Source organism: Teleopsis dalmanni, chromosome 1 (genome assembly GCF_002237135.1).
Source record: "Teleopsis dalmanni isolate 2A chromosome 1, ASM223713v2, whole genome shotgun sequence".
Lineage (NCBI taxonomy): Eukaryota > Metazoa > Arthropoda > Insecta > Diptera > Diopsidae > Teleopsis > Teleopsis dalmanni.
This window is the reverse complement of record NC_051846.1, coordinates 127,528,470-127,545,517: the sequence shown is the minus strand read 5'-3', so window position 1 is coordinate 127,545,517 and position 17,048 is coordinate 127,528,470. Positions and strand designations below refer to the sequence as shown.

The window sequence follows — 17,048 nt, the reverse complement described above, 5'->3', positions numbered from 1 at the left end:
AAAATAATGAACAGTATTTGGGCATCCAAGTCGTATAGTATCTGATCGTGGCACAGCGTTTATGGCAAATGCATTCTAAGAATATTGTAAGTCAAAAGGCATCCAACCTGTTCTTATTTCAACTGGAGTTCCTAGAAGTAGTAGAGGTGCCTATGCCAGCAAAGCTATGTCATGAGAAACCTACATTGTGGTACAAATATGTTGACAAAATTCAGCAACTAATAAACAATACTTCACCACGAAGTACATAAGTAACACCGTTCAAAGTTTTAACAGGAGTCGAAATAAAAGCTGATCAACGCGACGAACTGAAATTATTATTCAACGAGGAGTTGTTAAATGAGCTAGATGAGGAAAGAAACAAGGTTAGGGAAATGACGAAAGAAAACATCCATAAAATACAACTAGAGAACAAAATATCAACATGGTTTTAAATCACGGTCGCTATGAAGTTGAAAAAATTGGCGATCACGAATGCCCGTGTTCGACAATAGCCATCGTAGAAAATACAAAACCATGAATCGAGGCGTCCGAATCGTACGCCCAGTCAGGATAGCCGAAATGTAGGAGTTCGTACTATAAAATGCAATCCTTCAACACTTTTGTTCTAAGATAAGTGTCGAACAAAAGAACTGTCAGAGAAAGAAAAGGTGAATTAGAGCGAAGAAGTTGTAGCTGAATACAACATTTTAGTTCATAGTTTATTGCCTTTAAATAAATTATTATTAATTGTTTATAAAAGTTTAATTATACTTCATTTATGTGGGATTTTATTATTTTATTAAATTGAAATTTAGTTTATTGACTAATTTAATTCGAACTTATTTTATAATAGATATTTGATAAAAGTGATTCGCATCACTTGACCGTTCTTGCTGAGCACCACGAAGCGGCTAACTCTTTTTGTAGTCGCGGCAAAAGAATTATGTTGTTCTGCTCTCTTGTGTTTTTTCAGTATCACGGTCATGCTGCATAAACATGTTCGGCCTTCGTGATGAAGCATTCGCCTCGAATGTTCCGAGGTTTTCATTAGATCACGGCTTCATATATTCTGCATAAGTTGAAGTATTTTTCGGACCATCGGAATTACACACTTTCTGAACATCATAACAATTATTTGACGTAATTTTTACTTTTTATGGACCCGAAAATTTTGGTTTCAACTTAAGGCAACTACCGAACTGTGTGCGTTTGCTAAGTATACACAGAATACGACATTCAATAATTTTCTGAATTTTGTCTTCAACGTTCGGTATGAAATAGTCTTTGCAGATCAGCTCTTTCGTTTTTTTTAATAGCGAATGACCTCTATCATGTGCTTGACTTATTATTTGCCTCTGCATACCTACTGAAACTACAATTAATTCCGCATCATTAATAAGCTTGTACAGGACACCAAATTTTATAATATAATCGTCGTAAGTCTTATTTTCATTACTAAATATCTCAATTATTGCCCTTAGCTGTTCATCTTGTGCTTGCACTTGTTGTATACGTATCAATACGCTTTCTGTACCAATCATCATCATTCTGCTGAGATAGTCTAAGTGTCGAATTTGAGAATTAGGACGATATTTTACCGTGTAATTATACTCTTGCAAAAAAATAACCCATCGCGCCACTCTCGTGCATAAACCCTTCTTGCCCAGCGTCTTTGGGAATGTATTACATTCCGTAACCAATTTGAATTGCTAACCCAATAAATAAATATGTTATTTTTATAACGCCTCAATTATAGCTAACAACTCTAGCTCAAAACTAAAATATTTGCGTTCTATATCAGTCGGTTTATTACTCATGTAGTACACAGAATGAAATCTACCATGCTCTGAAAGTTTTTGCATGAGCACTGCTCGATTGCTATCGATCGATGCATCAGTGTGCACTTCGGTTTCATAGTGTTGGTTGAAAATACTCAAGACCGGTTCTTCACTTAAAATTGTTTTCAACTGTCTAAATTCTAATTTTTGTTCATCTTTGATTTCAAATTTGCGAACTCGTTTCCGAAGATCACTAAGCGGCTTCGTAATAATTGAAAAATTAGGTACAAACTAACGAAAGTAACCTGCTAGCCCAAGGAAACTTTCCAACTGCTTTACATTTTCTAGCAACTTAAATGGCACAAGTGCTTCAATTTTCGCTGAAGGCGGCTCGATTGTTTTATTATATATAATATGCCGAAGGATACACAAAACGTCTTTGGAGGAACTAGCATATCTTAAGATTTATTTCTAGTCCGTACTACTCACATAAATCAAAAACGATTTTTAAACGGTCTACAGCTTCTTCTTAGTTTTGCACTGGAATTATGACATCATCGATATGTGGCAATGCTACACCTTTACTAGTCAGTTCTCGAAATATTGCGCAAATATGCCATTTTTGAAACCAATTGTACTGAAGAGTTTAGCATTCTGCAAATGATCAAGTTGATCTTTAACTAAAGGTAACGGGAAACAATATTTGACAACTATTTTATTCAATCTGCAATAATTTCTGCATAATCTTGGAGCGCCATCAAGCTTTCATACAAGTACTATAGAGATACAAAATTCTGACTCGGATGCTTTAATAATACCTTCTTTTAACCACCGTTCATTTTCTTGATCTACGATTTGCCTTTCACTGATAGGTAAACGTCGCGGCTTACTGTAAATCGGCGTATCATCAGTAAAAGTTAGTGTCATTTCGATTTTTTGCTATTATTTTTTGCTATACTTGTTGCTATATCCATATCAGTGTAGATAAAGAGATTGTCAGATTTATCCATGTAAGAAGCTTTTGTAAATATCAACTGAACCTTTAGAATTTAAGTCGAAAATTATTTTGAATTTATTTTTTCTGTAATGGTAATGAATCTTAAATCGAAATCATGAACAAAATTTTTTGTTAGGCAATCTTGAGCATTTATATGTAAATCAGAAGGTGTTCCAGCACGGGAATATGCAACATATAGTTACTCACGTGAAAATCATGAATTTTCCAAATCCAGTGTATATACTTTCAGTGTTTGACTTAGAGATTTATTAATTGTCATCGCAAATACTAAACGAATCAGAAATTGCAATCGTTTGAATTGAATTAGAACATTGGTTAGTATAATTGGTATGCGCGGAAGCAAGACATTTTCGCCTCTGAATTTTCCACTTACTATTGTTGATTGAATTAAGTTCCCCAAAATTATTTCTATAACTAATCTTGTTCAAGTATATGGACCATGACAATGTAAAATCATTTTGTAATCTGTTCGACACTTCTTTGAATAATTTCATTAACTGATTGTTCTCATTTACAAACGCTTTCTGCATTTATTTCAATATGATTATAGTTGCATCTTGCATTTACTCTATCTTCCTCACTGCCCATGAATTAAATTTACAGAAATTTGGGGTCCTCAACGGGCCTCGATAGTAACGAACCAATTCGATGATAAAATTGTTCTTTCAAATTCTTTAAACATTGAAATTAAAGTTTGTATTTTTAACTATGTTTGTTGCTCCGAATGATATCATTTGAAAGTATGAATTAGATCGGATTTTTTTTTCAAAAATAATTTTGATTTATTTGTTATGCCAGAAATTAATGTTTTTAATAGCTGTGGTGGTGGATTCAATGATGGACATTGTTTTTGAATGCTCTTTCGATTTTGTTGCCTAGTTGCATCAATTATGTGTTGGCGCATTCGTCAATGTCGTAACATATCAACGTTTAACCGTTGGTTTCTTTGGTCCTGAATTTCTTTTAAACGCAACTGTACCATCCGTTCTCTATTGATGTGATTATTTCACAAACGTTCCTCAGAATTTTGGTCTTAATATCATAGTTTGACTTCTCTGTGTGTATTTAGAAAGATTTATTTTTGCTCTGAATCTTGGCATTTTTTTCTTTAAGCAAAGCTACAATTAATAAGAAAATTAAATTTTTTTCTCTATTTCAAATACTTAATAACCGTACATCTGATTTAACTTTTCAAATTGTATTAATATCTTTAATTTGACGTAACTAATTTTATTTATCTGAGAAAACAACATAAATAGTGTTGGCGGTATATTAAGAATGTTATATACTAAGATTACGCGTCATCATGTGTTCAAAAATTTTCGTTCTGCTTATCTACGTCACAATCATTAGCAACAATTCACAAGCAGTTAAATTTGTCCAGAATCCAAAATTTAAAAAATATTCTGGATCTAAAGAAAAGTTTTTTAACTTTGTCGAAGTAAAAAATGTTAGCAAATTATTGTGAAGTCACAGCCATTCATATGATTTTATAACGGATCTGCGCAATACCTGTTCTTACTATTTAAACTTCTTGGCGGTATATAAAATATTTAACAATTGCACGCATTGCAACTGACACAATGCAATATACTGTCGATTACATCAACCTCATTCAATATCTGTTAATTTGCTCAATGTCTGTGATACCGCCTATTTTGACTTTAAGATGCAGTTTTGAAAATTTTTAAATATTTTTCGTATATCTTTTTTTTGGAATTTATGAAAATTTTTTTGAACTCACACAACTTATGGGTATTATGAAAAATTATAGAATATGCCATTCGAACAAATTCCCGTTTAGTGCGGTTATCATGCAATATAATAACTTGACAAATAAATTTAAATATAATAAAATTGTAAAATAATTATGTGATAAAAATTTAAAATAAATAAATAATATAAAAATGAAATACAAAAGTTTCGAGAAATTCTTATGCAATTAAATGTTTAAACGTTGAATGCAATTAAATTGCTTTGTATAAAAAATAACAACTTTAAAGCGCTTTTATTTAAGTATGCAAAATTACAAACTAATAAAATACAATTTAATGCAATTAATTTATTTGCAAGCTTCTAAATGATTCGTTATAAATAAATATTGTTTTTAATCAGTTATTTTACTGATTAACTTTGTTAAAATTCGTTTTGAAATTGCCTTTTCTCAATTAAAAATTGATAATACAAAACCTCCAAGCAACTCGCTTCTTTTTAGCGCAAGCATAAAGGCTACAACACAATTAAAGTAATACAACATATAAAGGCCATAACACAATGTACCTTTTTGTATTTTAATTCTAAACATATCGCCGCCTTTGATGGCTCCAGCAGACATCAACATTCATATGGAATAGGTGTCAACTTATGGATTGCTCGACAAACCTCTCTATTCTTTGTTTTTACATCAGCAACTCGAACACAACCTTTAGCATCAATTGTCACTTTCAGCACTCTCCCAATAAGCCATTGCTTAGAAGCAAATTTTCTTCTGCAATTTACACTATATCACCTTCATTAAGGTTATTCTGCTTCTTAGTCCATTTGACTTTCTGTTGAAGTTCATGAAGATACTCCGCCGACCACCTTCTCCAAAAACGCTGTTGTATGGCCGAAATTCGTAGCCATCTATCTGTATGAGACCATTCTTCGCTGTCCACAGTAGGTTCCACCTGTTAAGAAATGTGCCGATGTAAGAACACTTTCATCATTTGGGTCGTTAGACAAGGTTGTCAACGATCTTGAATTTAAAACTGCCTCCACTTCCGCAACCCCTGTTGCCAGCTCTTCAAATGTAAGATGCGATTGACCCAATATTCTAGCCAAATGATATTTTGCTGATTTTACAGCCGCTTCCTATAGTTCACCAAAGTGAGGGGATCTGGGTGGTATATGATGAAATTCAATACTATTGGCAGTACAATATTTTGAAAACTTGCCCTGCACTTGTTGATCAAAAAACTTGCATTTCATTTCTTCGAGCTCTTTACGAGTACCCACAAAATTGGTGGCATTGTCGCAAAATAATTTAAAGCATAAGCCGCGTCGAGAGCCGCAGAGACTACCTCCATATGCACTGCTTTTGTGGCAAAACAAATAAAAACAGCAATATAGCTTTTTGTTGTTCTGTACCCACGAAGTAGATACGTTGTTGTAATAGGGCCGGAAAGATCCACTCCAATCACAGTGAATAGCCTCGCTATGGTGACTCTAAAAGAGGGTAAATCGCTCATAATCTGATTACTCAATTCTAGATGGCATCTAAAGCATTGTAGACAACTACCAGTAATTTTGCGTATTACTCCTGTGGCATGAAATATCCAAAATCGCTGCCTAACTATAGCCATTAGCGTTTGCGTACCAGCATACAAACAGTAGAATATACGCACTAGTGCTTCATCTAATCTTTTAGTGATAGACTTAATGCTTCTTCGAAAGCCAAGAAGATTGGCAAAATTCTTTGTAATTTTTTAAAATCGCTGAAGGTTTCAAAAAAACCGCTGAAGGTTTTTCTTCGTCAGCATTAGTATTCTTTCTAGACTTATTTGGTGGCCACTCACAACAATCTCTCTTCAAGAAAGAAGGACCTGCAAACCAAAAATAAGTAGATAGTTCATCTATATACGCACCTCTTGATATTATATCCGGTGGGTTAGACTTTGAAGGAACATGCCGCCAAATACACGTTTTTGTCTGCTCTTGAATCAATGATACCCGGTTGGCAACAAATGTGTTCCAATTTGATGGGTGCTCGCTCAGCCAATCTAACACAATTCGGAATCCGCCCATAAATAGGTCGCGTCAATAGAAATTGGAAAATTGGATTTGGTTTTTGTCACTAGTTTCCACAGCAATTCCTCAGCCAAAAGTTCCAATTTTGGTATAGATAAAGTTTTTAATGGCGCTACTCTGGATTTAGCACTCCACAACTGCAACGTAAAGTCGTATCTCCACAAATATTGAGTGAATATAAATACAACATCCGAAAACTCTTTTTGATGCATCAGCAAATCCATGCATTTCAACTCTAGCAACTCTTTTTTCTGTCAACACAAATCGAGGCACACTTATTTTCTTGGCATCTTTTAGATTTTCACGGAATTCTATCCATTTACTATGTAAATTCATTGGTAGGGATTCATCCCAATTAGCCTTTAAGATCCACAAATCTTGCATGAAAATCTTCGCCTTTACTATTAATGGGTTAATAAGCCCAAGGGGATCAAACAACTTGGATAGTTCCGATGACACTATTCTTTTTGTCACCGCTTTCGAGCTATCAAAATCTGGCGAAACGTATCGAAACGTATCTCCCACTTGATTATATTTTTCAAAAATTTCATCTTCATCGTTTGATCCACTCATCAAACCATCCATATAAAAATCAGATAACACCTTTCTCGATCCAATCGGATATTTGTCGATATAATCTTCACTTAACTGTTTTAAGCATCTTGTAGCTAAATAGGGGGCATATGTTGTACCATAAGTAATGGTTCGAAAGCGATAGGCCTTTATGTTTTCGTCTGAGAAAGACCTCCACAAAATCGTTTGATAATTTGCATCATCATCAGTCACCCATGCTTGGCGATACATTTTTGTTACATCTGCCGCAATTGCATATTTGTAACATCTAAATCGCAGTATTATAGATAACAGTATATAGATCTTGAACCAGCGGTCCTTTCATCATTACCTCATTTAATAACAAGCCACTTTAAGTTTTACAGCTACAATCGAACACAACTCGAAGTTTCGTACTCGTGGAGTCTGGTCGTAGCACATACTGATGCGGTGCAAAATATTTTATCTTATCCATATCAGCTTCTTCAACGATCGTCATGTGACTTAAAGAGTGGTACTCATCCATAAATACGTTGTTAGCGTCTCGTGTAGAGCGATCTCTACTCAGCCTACGCTCTAGTGACAGCAACCGTTGTTTAGAAGCATTATAGGAACCACCCAAATCACTCACTGTTGTTTTTAATGGAATTTTCGTAATAAATCGGCCAGATGTATCTCTGCAAATTGATTCATGGAAAATTTTCTCGCATTCCTCTTCTTTTTCGGTTAAAAAAATTTGATTTAGTTCTATTTTCCAGAATTTTTCAACCAATTGACTCAAGTTTTCATTCTCGTAATGGTTGTGATTGATCAGCATATTATTTATTTTATGACTAGGCGCTAAACATTCTTCTGCTTTGCCTGCAACTATCCACCCTAATATGGATTTCTATAGGGTTGGCAATTTTTCATTAAGATAAATTCGTCCAATCGACAACAAATCGAAGAAAATTTCTGCACCAATTAAAAAATCTATCCGCGCTGGCTTATTAAACATTGGATCAGCCATTTGAATATTTTTTGGTAAATTCCAGTCCGCAACATCGACATAACGATTAGGTTTGAAGCTTGTGATTTTCGGTAAAACATAAAATTGCAGATGATGAGATAAATTACATTTCGCGCATTTAACAGCAGAACATTCTTTTTGAAGGTGTCCCCTTTTCAAACATGTAAAACATACCTTTATTTTCCGTGCTACGTTAAATCGTTCTTAAATAAATAAATATAGAGCACGCATATATAGCAAAAGACTTACCTACATTTTTGAATAATCGCTTTTTCTGTTGTCTGGGTCTACCTATATTGGGTGTTATTCGCTATAGCTTACATATTGGAAGTGCTCTTTGAAGGCAAGTCTGTTGTGAATCATTACTCCATTGTATTTGATCGTTCGCTTATCGCTTATTCCGAACATTTATTGCAATTAATTGGACCTTTTTCATTCTGCTTACAAAAAGGAATTTAATTTTATGGTCAGCAAGCTTGAAAAATGCACCCGTAACCCAACTCTTTATAATGGCGACGGCATCATTGCATATTGTTTTTAGTTTTCCTATATACTTGTCTCTTACTATCAGGGCTTTGTAAGCAGCGAATCCAATGATTTTTACGCCTCCTGGGAGTTCAAGCCTCAGCACTTCGTCATACATAACGTTCCATAATGTTAGACTCAGTACCGATCCGAGACCCTTACTGCTGCTTAATATAAATTCGTGCCTTTGTGTAATAAAACAGCATTCTGTCTGTAAAATAATCAGCAACTATTTCTATTTGATGCTTTGGGACATTTTTCCCGTCGAATGCTGCTAGTAAAATGTCCCAATCCGCCGATTTAAACACACTTTTGATATCTAATGCAATGATGACGCTATATTCATTATCTCCTTCGAGCCAGCGGTCTCCTTTCATGTCATCTTTTTCTATCGTTATGACGCCTTCAACGGCATTTATTGTGGAGTATGCTTTCTAAAATCCAAATTATCGATTTGACAAACGGTTGCTGTTCAATATTTCCTCGAGTCTTCGGCTGATTAAATTTTCCAGTAGTTTACCGGTCGAATCAATCATATAAAGCGGACGGTAGGCCGATGCATCTTGCGCGTTATTGCCATTCGATTTAAGCGCTAACCTTAGTATTTTGCATATCCAAGAAAGTTTTCTCTCCTTTATGCATGTATCGAACACTTTCTTGAACACTCAATTGTCTTCCAAGGTTCTTACAAGAAAATTTGTTTAATGAGAACTCTGATTTCCCCTGTTAATTGATTCGAAGATAAAACGACCTTCCCTGTTCACTGTTAAAGCGTTCAAGGCGTTTAGCACGCCGAAGATGTAAGATTACCTTTTCAAGCCACCTTTTGTTTTCGACGATATAGTACACACACCTTACTATAGAAGCCTTTCTATAAGGCCCTGAATCATGCTTACTTTTATCACGCAATTTAGTTATTAAAATTAAATTTTTATAACATACTGTTTCAATACAAGGTTCAATGGAGTCACTTGCATGCATAGTATTAATTTAAAATTCTCTTCTATTAGAAATGAAATACTTAGTTTTCTTTTCGTTTATTTAGTAATTATAAAAGTTTTTTTCACTTATAAATATGCTTAAATATTTGAATTTATATAAAATATAATCCAGTAATTTGAAATTTTTCTTTCCTTTAATCAAATTACACCACGCTCAATTCAGTCACATAGCATCTCTTTGTCTTAGTCAAGGAATTGAAATTCGAAAAATCAAGAGCCTCTTCCTGTTACAGCGTTCACGATAAACGGTGCCCTCTGTTAAAACGATGGAGTCCATTGAACGTCGCCAAAGTTCATTTATTTTTGTTCTTCCGTAATATTAACCCTAGCTTACGGCGAATTGTCATCTATAAATAATGTAGAAGCTGAAAATCGGTCTTTATTGAGCTTTGATGCAGTTCAGCACTTTTGTACAAAAGCTTTCTTCATTTGACGTTTAATGTTGTTAATATTTTGATTTATTACAAAGAAATATAACAAAATGTATGACGATAAATCATGGTAAATATATTATTATTCAATTATATTATATTTGTTTATTTGTCATCAATTTATTTTCATGTAATTTTAGAACATTTCAGTTGAATAACACTTTGTAACACTAAATTTTTATGAAATGAAAATTGAAAAAAAATCTCAATTTTTGGATTAATAACACGCCTTAATTCTATATCAATAATCATTTCTGGAGCCTTTACCATGAATGACGCGGACTACTTGTACGTAGTTCAATAACTACAACTCTAAACTCTCTTCTTCTTCTCTCTTCTGCTGGGTATCATCCGGTCCTTATAATTTGAAGAAATTAAAACAAAAAATAGTCCACTTTAGTGCTGTTCATATTATTAGGATATTTTAAAAATCGAAGATTTTATTCGAAGTTATGATTATTCGATTACAACAAAAATCCTATCAAAAAAATGATCCCTAAAACAATCTGTGTTTATTTCTGTGACGCACATTCATAGGCATTTGATGCTCTTCCTTCAACTTTTGCTCACGAATTTTCCGAATAGTTTCACTGTGAATATTAATCGCATTAATTACTTTTAACTCCAGAGACTTCGTTTACTATCTGAAAAATCCGATTATCTAAATAATTCGTCAAACCGAATACGAACAGCATTAGTTCATTTGAGTGTCTGTAACCATAAGATAATAGAGTTATCCGTGGAGAAATTCGAACAATCAATGGATGATCCTGCCGAAAAATAGATATTGGGTAGCAGTTCTACAAATCCCTACAATTATTGGACCATGATATCCTAAACGCTTTTTGTAATATTTCAAGGAGAGATGGGTTTCTAAGTAGAACTACTCTTCGCAATATTATTGCTAGGTGGTTCTTTTGCATCTTATAAGTTATACATAAAAATTTAAGAAAAAATAATATTTTATTTGTACTACAACCTTACTTATTTAAACCTTTACTACACTTTATCATAACAAAAAACTATTTAAAGAGAGAATTGTTTATGTCTGCACAATTCAATTACTTAGTTATTATTTACCTGTACTTTGCAATTGCTTGGCGGCACATTCAGCACATTCTGCGCATTCTGTGCAAATTCCCTGTGAATTTGCATCAGGGGAGTGCTGTTGCGGTTTTTGGATAGCTCCCATTGCGACATTACTAGGCGGTGAGGTATTATCTGCGTTTCGACTTTGGTGACTAGTTAATACAGCAGATGATGAAGATATTTGATTTGTACTTCGAGCAGCAAACATTACAGCACGCTGCTGCTGTAAACGTTGGATTACTTGCAGTTGTTGAATGTGCTGCGCACCAAAAATATGACTGCTCAAAACCCCACCTAAAGTGTTTTTCAGCCCATTGTCCTTGTAACCATCGGGAGGACTTAAAGCAGCTTCATCCACGAATTCAATTGGTGGTGTGTATTTCGGACTCTACAAAACAAATATTTTTATTTATTTCGCTATCAAATATTAAAATTTTATCATCATATAAGTTTTTTACATTTATATTATTGTGGATTTAAAAGCTGAGTAAAGATAGAAATAGTTTTCTAAGTATATGACAGTCAGTTGAAAGTCAAATTGTATTATTTTATGATTACTAGAGACAGTTGTGTGTTGCCGTATGATAAAACTTATCCAGCGCGGCGAACGACTACTTCGAATTTCGAAACGTATGCAACATTGGCGTCAGAAGTGGGTAAGGAAAAATGGTGAGGCTCCAGCAGTTAACCGTGGTCCAATTGAAAATGCAGATTGAGAAGCTGGGCTTACCACAGGTGGTACTAAGGTGGAGTTGCAGGTAAAGCTGTGTGAGGCTATTGTGGCGAGCAGTGTAAATATAGATGACAAAGAATTCGCTGAAGAGACATCTGTAGCGAGTGAAGCTAAATAGGTTGGCAAAGCTGAAATTATGGAGTTTATGACGCAGAAGAAGCAAATATTGGAGCAGAATATGATGCAAAAATTAGGCCAGAATTCTTGTGAGCTGAAGCAAAAATTGGATCAGAATTTGCAACAAGTGGAGCAGACAGTATTTTAAGCAGTACTTTATTGAGCTTAAGTTGTGTTGTGATGAGATCAAAAGACTAGTTCGAGATATGGCTGAAGCAAAAGAAAAGTCGCTGCGACTCGTCGATAACACAATAAAGGCTCAGAATTAACCGTAGGGGTGACGAAACGATTAAAGGATAATTGAGGGTTGATGCAGGTGCACTGATACTGTCGTAAAACACAACACTGTAGGCAAAGATTCTAAAGTATAAAGAAGTGCCACGCTCATACAAACTAAATACCCAATTTATTTTGCTGGTGGATTTATAATAAATCCACGCAACCTCATGCAACAATGTTCGATCGAATCACAACTGATGTTCAGTTCAAATTCATTGCAACCAACAATTGTTCGTTCTTGTTTTTATTTGTTTATTTTTTTAATATACATAGAATAGTAACAAAGTGAATGGTAAAGAAATCCCTGAAACAATTTTTCCATATACTTTGATGCTTTATCTTCTTGTACTGGAAACCCCCATGTCAAGAGTAATAGAATATATTATTTTTTTTATTGCAAAAAATGATGCCCTACAAAAATCATTATGTATGTACAAATGTGATATTGGAGACATTAAGACTGCAATATATGTGTTTATATATGTGTATATATATGTTTAAATTTGTCAGTAAATAAATTGATTGATAAAATGGATATTACTGATAATGAAAAAGTGCTGTCTAAAATGCTAATTGCACCTAATCGAGGAGCTACAGCTGTCTGGAATTTGAATGAACGGCATATTGCTTAATTTATTTATTACTAGGGTCGCCAGTGGTCAAAATTCGACCAATAGAAAATACAATTTATTTATTTTAATAGTATTTAAATTTTATTGATGAATTTGATTAAAATATGAACAAAATCTAAAGAAAGTTGTAGAAAACAATTTAAAAAATAAATTAAAATTTATAATTTCATCTCGTGCAAAATTATTTGTTGTGTTTCTGGTTTTGGCTTAATTCTTCCTTGTATTATCAATCCAATCAAATCGTTTAATTTAAATTTTTCGTCATATGTGACCACATATGCACCTGCGAAAAAAGAAAATAATTAGTATAAAATATGAAATATGATGAATTGTTTGAATGAAATACCGATAAAGTTTCGAACTGATGCTCCATTTTGAAATCTTTTCAACAAATAAATTATCTTAACATCTGCTCCGTACATTTGTTCTTCAGGTGATATCGGAAAGTTATCAGTATAGGAATCAGCAATTTTGTAGAACAGCACCTTCTTCTGAAGAAATTCGAAATTCTGACGCAATTTATTGCGTTCATCCTTCAATTTTCTTTAATACCTTAAATAATAAAATAATTAAAAAAAAAAAAACAAAAAAAATTCCTTCGATTTTCAATTGATCGCGTTTATTCTTTATTGAATCCATAATTTCGACAATGCGACTTTGCACAACATCTCGCTCCCGTGTTAATTATCAAACAAATTCCTATACTCTGCCATCACGAAATCAAATCGCGGTATGCAGTGAAGGCAAGAAACAAAGAAATGAAATTGGCAAATGAACGAATGAAAAAAATTAAATATTGAAAAACATTCAAACTGAATGAAATCTAAAATGATAATAATGCATAATAATAATTCTATATTTTATATCACGAAGTTCTCAAAACTTCAGTGTAAACAATATTTTTTGTAAACACCCTTTCATCATTAGCCAAATGACCTTGTCCACCTTCATTACTGACATAAAATTTAAGTCCGTCAAATGATCTAACTCAACTGGCTGCAACGTAAAGTTGACCATGCGAAAAAACAGGTCTCCTCAACAATATTCCAACTCTATCAAATGTCTGTCCTTGGGATTTGTTAATTGTCATAGCAAATGCGCTGATGACTGTGGAAACTGTGTTCTTTGAAAATTAAATGGCAGTGCAGTCCCTGAATACGTCAAGTGTATGCGTGGAATCAAAACACGTTTTCCGCGAGCAACTCCAGTGAGTACTTCACAATCTATTGTGTTATTATGCATTGCTTTGACTCGCATTCTCGTCCCATTCACTAATGCTTGCTACGTATTTAAATTTCGAATTAACAAAACTATCGCATTAATCTTGAGCTCCAACTTATGTGGTGGCAAACCACTTACAATCAAAGTATTCAAAAATTCTACTGGATAGTTGCACACCTCACTGTTATCCTCGCAAATAATTCTGTCAAAACTGTAGTAAACCTTTTTTTCACCAGCGATGCGATTCAATACATCGTTATTGATAAGTCCACAATCTGCATTAGTTGGAGCTAACACAACTGACTTCAACATTCTATCTGATAAAATGGTTTCATTAATATCTCCAAAAATATCATGTACTGTGTTAGATTCAACACCTATCAAATTTGCTGGAATTTCTACTAAATCTTCACCATTGCCAATTCTCTTTAGAAATTGAACGAATTCCAACTCTTCGGGGAGTGCTCTCATATTTTGAGTTAACGTTATATGATTGAAAAACGGGAATTCTGCCCAACTCGTAATACAATTTGCAATCGTTACTGCTATTATAAATAATGCCGCCGAATTAATAAATCTGGCATAACTACTACTTTTTTTATATTCGGAACTGTATTTTCCATCAGATTTATAGGCAGTTTAAAAACATTATGGAGTATCTTTCCACCAATCAATAAAGTGGAAGCAATACCACTAAATGCACACGAAATACAGCGAAGATTAAGGGAATTTAATTTACAAATTATAGCCGTTTGTGTGAATGTTTTCCCACAACCTGCATGGGATGTCAAACAAAACACATTTGATCCTGTATCGTAATACTGAACTTCACGAATAACTTTATCAATAGTATCACGCTGTTCATTATTTGCGCAATCATAAAGCTCATTAAATAAACATTCTTCTACGAAAGGATCAAAAATATCGAGATCAGCAAATTCTGGCATTATTGTAGGTGTAGGCAAACCAAGTGACGTACATGTAACATTATGTGTTAACAAAATATCCTCGATTTCCAATAATACTCTATTAAAAGAAACATCTACACTACAACCATCTCTAACGAAATCTTCGCTTAATTGATCTCTAAATTCCACCCAAAGCGCTAATGCATTTGCTGGAATATTGAAGGCACAATTAATCGCAAACAAATTACGCATTTGTTTTCCTGAGTTAAATGTCTTAGCTTCATTGAGAGAAACTCTCCACTCGTTATAATTGGACGCAATTACCCTAGCATGACATGCTTCGATAAATGTCCTATAAACAATTCCATTGAATGTACGCACATCTTCATATGATTTTGGCCCTTTTACATGCAACAAAAATAATCTTAAATGGAATTGCTCAATTTCTTTGGGAGACACCATATACATCCGAGTAATAATTTTATCTCCTCCTCGTTGTCTTTTTTGCCAAGATTTTCTACTATCAATCCAAACATAATGCAATGAAATTTCTATATACGTATATTGATTAGCAGATGAATCACTTTGATTCAATTGAAAGAAAGCTAATAGCTTCGTAAGCTTAGGATTTTCTACTGCTTGTCTTTCTTGGTCTTCGCGAAATATAATATTTTGTCTTTGTGTCAAAATAATGTCAAGACGAATTATAATATGAGACTGAAAATGCATAGGAAATTTATATATTCGCCACATAGCCTCAGTTGATCCCACATATCGACCATTCAAAAAATTTCTAACGTCATCTACTTCAACTTGTACTTGTTAGTCATTTTCGTTTGTGCTTTCACTTTGAATTAAAACAGTTGCACTATCAAAACCCTTATATACATATTTATATATGTACTTAATACTTTTGACGGAAGTGCACACCTCGACATAAATGTGACAATTATATTTTGCAAACAAATACGGGTTGTATGGAACGACATAACGATTATCTAAAGATTTTCCTCTAACATCAACGGAAACATTATTATCGCGCCGTCTATACAACGGATAACCATTAACTGATTCTTTCGTTAATTGTACAAAATCCTTTGGAAATTGTTTTGAATATTTTCCATCTTGCATACATACAGAGCTTGGATTCAAAACACCGCATGGTGTTGTTTGACAACAAATTCATGTAATTTTGGCTGCAAATTTTTATCCGGTATCTCTGCACAAACTATTTTATCAATATCAGCCGGCCCGACAATTTTGTCATTTTCACATAAAGTTATCAAAATGTGAGCATGAGGCAAACCTCTTTTTTGAAATTCGATTGTATATATAAGAGCCTCAACTTTGCCAAAAATATATTTATTCCAAATGTCAGAAATGAGTTCTTTTAACTTCGATTTAAATACACGCACAACTATTTCAGGCCTGAAATGAGATGATTCATTAGGATCAATATTATATACAATTTCCGCCCAATTCTGATTGCAAGTCATTGTAACAAAAAGCGATGGCTTGCCGAAGTACTGAACAATTGACATTGCATCTAAGTAATTTTGATACATGTTTCTCGGAGACCCAGTGAAGGATGAAGGCAAAATCACTTTACGACCTAAGCTACCATCTCCTACTTGATTCGTTTGCAAATAATCACTAATATTGTTATACACATCTGCCCTCAAATTTACTTGATTCTGTCTTATAAAATGTAGTCGACATACTTCTATTCTCACATACATATGAACAATGTATTGCAAAAATAGTTTTTGCGATTTATGCAAAAAGCTAAATTGATCCCTTATTGCAAATCTGAAGCATGCAAATTGTAACATTGTAACTTTATTTCGAATCTGCCTACCATTAGAATTATGTTGCACGTTATGCGATATATTAACGTGCCAACCAAAATCTCCATTTGGGAATAGTAAAGGATATGCCAATGGTTCCAAAGCAGAATCTAATACTAATACATTCTTAACTACAC

General features: G+C 33.7%; 2 protein-coding genes across 2 annotated transcripts in view; one reads left to right on the top strand and one right to left on the bottom strand.

Annotated features, from left to right (window-relative positions):
- Window positions 1-17,048, top strand: part of LOC119666025 — a gene marked incomplete at its 5' end in the record, with an annotated part of 335,995 nt that overhangs the window by 220,840 nt on the left and 98,107 nt on the right.
- LOC119673299 overlaps window positions 7,493-17,048 on the bottom strand; it is a 20,781-nt gene continuing 11,225 nt past the window's right edge. The window contains exons 13-15 of the mRNA XM_038084565.1: window positions 11,905-12,035; window positions 11,166-11,562; window positions 7,493-7,995 (exon numbers count right to left, since the gene is read on the bottom strand). Coding sequence (XP_037940493.1) covers window positions 7,493-7,995; window positions 11,166-11,562; window positions 11,905-12,035 — 1,031 coding nt within the window. The remainder of the gene's footprint in view (window positions 7,996-11,165; window positions 11,563-11,904; window positions 12,036-17,048) is intronic.